The sequence below is a fragment of the Hemitrygon akajei genome, chromosome 25, assembly GCF_048418815.1.
Source record: "Hemitrygon akajei chromosome 25, sHemAka1.3, whole genome shotgun sequence".
In the NCBI taxonomy this organism is placed as follows: domain Eukaryota; kingdom Metazoa; phylum Chordata; class Chondrichthyes; order Myliobatiformes; family Dasyatidae; genus Hemitrygon; species Hemitrygon akajei.
The window spans coordinates 16,579,826-16,587,551 of record NC_133148.1 but is presented as its reverse complement, the minus strand read 5'-3'; the positions used below and the strand labels follow the sequence as shown (position 1 = coordinate 16,587,551).

At 41.6% G+C, this 7,726-nt stretch overlaps 1 gene segment (V, D, J or C); it reads right to left on the bottom strand.

The window, feature by feature from the left end:
- Positions 1-621: 621 nt before the first annotated feature.
- LOC140716420 (Ig heavy chain C region-like) lies at positions 622-2,337 on the bottom strand. The segment is given in 2 exon segments: positions 622-1,285; positions 1,671-2,337. Coding segments are annotated over 2 exon segments (810 nt in total).
- Positions 2,338-7,726: the final 5,389 nt, after the last annotated feature.

The following is a 7,726-nucleotide window of genomic DNA, read 5'->3' as shown; positions in this document are numbered from 1 at the left end:
CCATCTTCTCATTACTGCCATCAGAAGTGCAGGGGTATGAAGGCACACACTCAACTTTTTAGGAACAGCTTCTGTTCCTTCTTCATCAGATTCTGAACAATCCATGAACCCACTAAAACTACATCACTAATTTCCCCCTTTTATCACCACTTATTTATTTTTAAGCATCTCTTTCATATTGTACTTCTAGCATGTTTTATGTATTGCATTGCACTGCTGCTGCAAAACAATAAAATTCGCGACAATGTCAAGGAAAATTATTCTGATCCTGATATTATTCCGTGCTGTTGTCTATTGTCTATGGACCTTTTGCTTTTAAAGTTCAGATGACAGGTACACATGCACGAACGAGCCTATCCGTCAAATCAGATCTCGAATCTAATCACCACGAACCGCTAGGATCTGAATAACCTTAGTAATTTGCCCTATATCGTTACCTCTCTCGTCTCCCTGCCATATTTGCAACACGTGAAAAGGGAAGAATAGAACTATACTATATATATTAATGAAGCTAATATAAAGAAACTGAAAAATGTTTTACTCTTAAGAGCAAAAATAAGAAAACACATGTGGAAACCAAGAAGTTTTCATTCTGAATTTATTTCAATATAATGTGGCGTACAGAATAAATCGCTATCTGCTATCTATTCCGCGACTTACTAGCATCTCTGAAGTACTACATTTTCAGAATCAACGTAAAGTTAAAAAAAATCTAATGCTATCGAGAGCTCATCAGAATGTTAATGAATAAATGAAATTAATGGAATATTTCATTTGCGGTAGTATAACCTGAAGAGTGAATGCTATGCGTGGTCTTCAGTAAATCAGCAAAACGGAAATTCAAACAGCTACGCAGTAAGCAAGAAACACTTCCAAGCTACTAGTCATCAAATCAAGGATGATTAGGCGCACGATTTAAAGCTGTCAGTTAGAACAACTGACACGTTAACTAAAGTAGGTTTACCCTGGGATTTATTAATACTTCTGACTATATTTGTTTTTAGTGACGGATGTCCAACCAAACAGCTATAGGTGGTTCCCTTCTCCCAGTCTTCTGCGCTGATCCTCAGTTTGCTGGTAACCGAGTTAGAGCCGTTTTCCTTATCGCTGTTAAACTGGGTGGAGAATCCCGAATGCAAAAGGTTGTCATTAGCCATCCAGCCGACGTATATATCTTCCGGATAAAAACCGGTCACGAGGCAAATTAGGGTAGCTGCTTCCTCCGCTTGAATCTCCTCAGCTGATGGGTACAAGAGGTAGGCTTTAGGACGGTGCATTTCAGTAACTGGAAGAGAAAAACATACCTTAAATTAGTTTCATCTTTGACTTGCAGATTTGTATCTTCACCAGACTCCGGATGTTCAAATATCAATAAACTCAGAAATTAGATCAGCTTTTCAACACAAGACATATCAGCTCCAGGTATAAATAATGTGTTGCATTTGCTCTTTGTAATTAAGATACCAATTATAGTTTTGCCGTTTTGTGTATTTACTTCTTTTCTACGTTACCATGGGTGTCCTGATCATTTCTTTTCTTCTGGATTGCTGTTACGCAACGGAATGGAGGAGATTATGTTTTCAATTCTATTGATTAGGTCATGAATGTCACTGCCAAAAAGTTTGTTTGATATACCATGCGTACTCAAGACGGCAGTTAATTGCGCTTACCCTTGTTTTTTTTGGAGGCGATTGTCAGTGGTGTTGGCAGATCACGGTCTTCTACGAAGCACAGGTATTCGGTTCCGCTGTTCCACTCCTCCACACTGATCTTCAGTTTGCTGATGATGACGGATTTATTTCCCCTCCTCTCCGGACCGCGAGTCTCTACTCCGTTCATTCTCCGACTCCCATTTACTTGCCAGGAGACTGTGACATTCTGTAAATCTGTGTAAACCACTTCGCACACAATTGTTGCTCTCCGAAGCATCCAAATCTCTTCAAAGGAAGGCCTTTTTATGATGGCATTAATGTCAGCCATAAAGCATTCTTCTGGCAAAAAAGTGGGTATGGTTATATTCATTCTGTGATGTTCAAGATGTGGATTATAACAACTATAACCAGGCCGGAGTAGCTCATAATCCCACTGACGACGCATTTCTCTGTGACATTTTTTTCTGCTTCCCTAATACAGCTATACTTGCCTTATCAACCCGACTCCTCTATCTTCCTTGTCTGATATCCTCATTGATTCTCCTGATGATAGATACCACAGCGCAAATAGTACACTGACATGACTTTAACAGTAAGTATTTTTTTCCCATTCAGGGATGCAAACGTTCCCCCTTAGATCTTCAAAATACTGAGGGAAAACGTGGCCTCCTTCAAAGGTATTCACACAAAATGAGCAAAAGGTTTGTCTGCCAGTCCCCAGTGTGATTCTAAAAGAAGTTGATCGAAAAGAACTATTACGCGGAAAGTTATACTCAGTTAAAACTGCAGTACTTTCTGCATTATGGACGGAGTAGTACGCTCTTCGAAATAAGAAAACAAAATATAACATGCCAATGAATTCTAATAAAGAACACTGTTGTGTGATTAGCATTCAATACATCACTACTTTACGAACCGAGGACTGACTGCCAGCTCTTCAATATTTTCGGTCATATTTTGTGGAAGTTACTCCACTACAAATAGGAAAATTTGCCAGTAACGTGAAACCGAAGCGGCCACGTTAACTCTGTAGGTTACCATGTGCCATGAAATGTAATGGAACCACGTATTCGAAGGAAGCGCTTGCCACTTAATTGATCTTGAAAATTATAAAAGTCTACCTGATGTATGAGCCGACACCTACATTATTTACCACCCAACGCATTCCAGAAAAAATCTAAACTGTGGTATTAAAATACAGTAACATTAGGAGGATCAATTCAGTTTCAGATGTGTATGAGCCTTTAGTAATTTTGCTTTATTACTTTTGTTTCGATTCTCGATGCAGCTAGTAAGTTCATTGTTTACCTGTCTTGCATAGAAAATGTGAGCTATTTTCCTGAATTGCTTCAACGCTTCTGGTGAAGCATAATTTTCACAGCTGTTGGGTAGGGAGTTACAGGATATAAACCCATCGAAATTGAAGGGAAGGTGCCATACTCTATTTCCAAGTGACAACCACGTATTTGAAGCCTCAGTCCATCATGGTATTTTGTGTTTGGGTGATACTGTCAGAGTAGCACGAGTGAATAAAAACAGTCTATTTTGTGCATGTTAAACAGTACAGCAACCATGTACCAGAAGCGAACCCTGTAAGGGTTTACGGCCCTACAAGCTGTGGCGAACAGGATATCACAGTGATCGATACTGGGGCCTCAGATGCTCTGAATCTATTTCAATGATATTACTGGGGGATATACCAACGATATAGGTAAAAAATGGGATGATGTCCTACAAGGTGAATTTAGGGAGTTTGGAGATAAATTAAAAAGTAGGAGCACAAAGGTAATAATCTCTGGATTACTACCAGTGCCACGTGCTAGTTAGAGTAGAAATAGGAGGATATTTCAGATGAATACATGGCTTGAACAATGGTGCAAAGGGGAGAGATTCAAATTTCTGGGGCATTGGAACCAGTTCTTGGGAGGTGGGACCGGTATAAACAGGACAGTCTGCACCTGGGCTGGACTGAAACCAATGTCCTAGGGGGAGCGTTTGCTACTGCTGTTCAGGAGGCTTTAAACTAATGTGGCAGGGGGATGGATACAAGTGCAGAGAGACAGAGGGGTGTAAAATGAGGGTAGAAGCAAAAAGTAGTAAGTTCAAAAGTAAAACTGGCAGGCAGGCAAATCCAGGGCAAAAAGCAAAAATAGCCACTTTTCAACATAATTGTATAAGGGCTAAGAGTGTTGTAAAAAGAAGCCTGAAGGCTTTGAGTGTCAATGCGAGGAGCATTCGTAACAAGGTGGATGAATTGAATGTAAAGATAGTTATTAATGAATATGATACGGTTGGGATCATAGAGACATGGCTCCAGGGTGACCAAGGATGGGAGATCAACATCCAGGGATATTCAATATTCAGGAGGGAGAGACAGGAAAGAAAAGGAGGTGGGGAGGCATTGCTGGTTAGAGAGGAGATTAACGCAATAGAAAGGAAGGACATTAGCCTGGAGGATGTGGAATCGATATAGGTACAGCTGCCTAACACTAAGGGGCAGAAAACACTGGCGGGAGTTGTGTACAGGCCACCTAACAGTAGTAGTGAGGTTGGGGATGGCATTAAACAGGAAATTAGAAATGCGTGCAATAAAGGAACGGTCGTTATAATGGGTGACTTCAATCTACATATAGATTGGGTGAACCAAATTGGTAAGGGTGTTGAGGAAGATGATTTCTTGGAAAGTATGCGTGATGGTTTTCTGAACCAACAGGTCGAGGAACCAACTAGAGAGCAGGCCATTCCAGGTTGGGTATTCAGCAATGAGGAAGGGTTAATTAGCAATCTTGTCGTGTGAAGCCCCTTGGGTAAGAGTGACCATAATATGGTGGAATTCTTCATTAAGATGGAGAGTGACATAGTTAATTCAGAAACAAAGGTTCTGAACTTAAAGAAGGTTAACTTTGAAGGTGTGAGATGTGAATTAGCTAAGATAGACTGGCAAATGATACTTAAAGGGTTGACGGTGGATATTCAATGGCAAGCATTTAAAGATCGCATGGATGAACTACAACAATTGTTCATCCCAGTTTGGCAAAAGAATAAACCAGGGAAGGTAGTGCACCCGTGGCTGACAAGGGAAATTAGGGATAGTATCAGGTCCAAAGAAGAAACATATAAATTAGCCAAAAAAAGCGGCACAGCTGAGGACTGGGAGAAATTCGGAGACCAGCAGAGGAGGACAAACGGCTTAATTAGGGAAGGGGAAAAAGATTATGAGAGAAAGCTGACAGGGAACATAAAAACTGACTGTAAAAGCTTTTATAGATAGAAAGATTGGTCAAGACAAATGTAGGTACTTTACAGTCAGAAACAGGTGCATTGATCATAGGGAACAAAGACATGGCAGACCAATTGAATAACTACTTTGGTTCTGTCTTCACTAAAGAAGACATAAATAATCTTCTGGAAATGGTAAGGGACCGAGGGTCTAGTGAGATGGAGGAACTGAGGGAAATACATGTTAGTAGGGAAGTGGTGTTAGGTAAATTGAAGGGATTAAAGGCAGATAAATCCCCAGGGCCTGATGGTCTGCATCCCAGAGTGCATATGGAAGTAGCCCTAGAAATAGTGGATGCATTAGTGATAATTTTTCAAAATTCCTTAGATTCTGGATTAGTTCCTGAGGATTGGAGGGTGGCAAATGTAGCCCCATTTTTTAAAAAAAGTAGGGAGACAGAAACCGGGGAATTATAGACCGGTTAATCTGACATCGGTGGTGGGGAAAATGCTAGAGTCGGTTGTCAAAGATGTGATAACAGTACATTTGGAAAGAGGTGAAATTATCGGACAAAGTCAGCATGGATTTGTGAAAGGAAAATCATGTCTGACAAATCTTATAGAATTTTTTGAAGATGTAACTAGTAGAGTGGATAGGGGAGAGCCAGTGGAAGTGGTATATTTAGATTTTCAAAAGGCTTTTGACAAGGTCCCACACAAGAGATTAGTGTGCAAACTTAAAGCACACGGCGTTGGGGGTATGTTATTGATGTGGATAGAGAATTGGTTGGCAGACAGGAAGCAAAGAGTGGGAGTAAACGGGACCTTTTCAGAATGGCAGGCAGTGACTAGTGGGGTACCGCAAGGCTCAGTGCTGGGACCCCAGTTGTTTACAATATATATTAATGATTTAGACGAGGGAATTAAATGCAGCATCTCCAAGTTTGCGGATGACACGAAGCTGGGCGGCGGTGTTAGCTGTGAGGAGGATGCTAAGAGGATGCAGGGTGACTTGGATAGGTTAGGTGAGTGGGTAAATTCATGGCAGATGCAATTTAATGTGGATAAATGTGAGGTTATCCACTTTGGTTGCAAGAACAGGAAAACAGATTATTATCTGAACGGTGGCCGATTAGGAAAAGGGGAGGTGCAACGAGACCTGGGTGTCTTTGTACACCAGTCATTGAAAGTGGGCATGCAGGTACAGCAGGCGGTGAAAAAGGCGAATGGTATGTTGGCATTCATAGGAAGAAGATTTGAGCACGGGAGCAGGGAGGTTCTACTGCAGTTGTACAAGGCCTTGGTGAGACCGCACCTAGAATATTGTGTGCCGTTTTGGTCCCCTAATCTGAGGAAGGACATTCTTGCCATAGATGGAGGACAGAGAAGGTTCAGAAGATTGATTCCTGGGATGGCAGGACTTTCATATGAAGGAAGACTGGATCGACTAAGCTTATACTCACTGGAATTTAGAAGATTGAGGGGGGATCTTATTGAAACGTATAAAATTCTAAAGGGATTGGACAGGCTAGATACAGGAAGATTGTTTCCGATGTTGGGGAAGTCCAGAACGAGGGATCACAGTTTAAGGTTAAAGTGGAAGCCTTTTAGGACCAGGATGAAGAAAAACTTCTTCACACAGAGAGTGGTGAATCTGTGGAATTCTCTGCCACAGGAAACGGTTGAGGCCGGTTCATTGGCTATATTTAAGAGGAAGTTAGATATGGCCCTTGTGGCTAAAGGGATCAGGGGGTATGGAGAGAAAGCCGGTACAGGGTTCTGAGTTGGAAGATCAGCCATGATCATACTGAATGGCAGTGCAGGCTCGAAGGGCCGAATGGCCTACTCCTGCACTTATTTTCTATGTTTCTATATACTGTAATATGTCTGTTTACTGGGAATAGAAGTTATGTGGAATCGTGGCCTGTGAGAAAGATTCTGGGAGAATTTGGTGGGATGTACGCAAGGTAAGTAAATTGGTAAGTACTCAGCAGATTGAATGTTACGTGGAAAACGTGAGGATATCGACTGAGGAGAAATAAATATGACGATAGTATATTTTATGAATGGTCGGAAACTGGAAAATGTTGGTGTTCGGGGTGGTCTGAATGTTCTTGTGCGTGAACCATTGAATATGCGGAGCAGATTGTTACAATTTATTTTAGTTATTGTTTAGAACTTATGCCGCAGAAATCTCACTTTGCAATCGGTGTCAACTTTAGAATCTGATATCGATCTTCCCGCAAGACATGGACTGCTTAATTTGATGAGGATTGTGACTGGATTTGTTCAATATGCTGACATAAACGACCATCTGTGCTTATCATGAAAAAGAGTTCACTCATGAAGCTCCTGAAGGGTACTAAACTGCCCTAACCATCTAATACGATGACGTATTTGAGATTGTATAATTGATTTCCATCATTTTCTTTGGGGCAAATAGTGGTTCCGACCTTTGCAACCAACAACACGGAGCCACGGTAGCGCGACGCTATTACCGCTCGGAACGTTTTGGAGTTCGGAGTTTAATGCCTGAGCTGTTCTATAAGGAGTCTCTACGTTGTCCCCGTGGAATGCACGGGTTTTCCCCAGCTGCTCCAGTTTCTTCCCAGAGTCAAAGAAGAACATACCGGGTTGGTTAGTTGGGGTCATTGAGAAGCATAACTCGCATGTATCTGTATCGCAATGGAATACACGGAATTGCAGAGGCACGAGAGAGGAGCTTGTCCAGGTAGATTGGAAGAGAATATTGGCGGGGATAACGGCAGAGCAGAGATGGCTGAAGTTTCTGGGAATAGTTCCACAAGGCGCAGGATAGATATGTGCCACAGAGGAAGAAGTTCTCAACTGGAAGG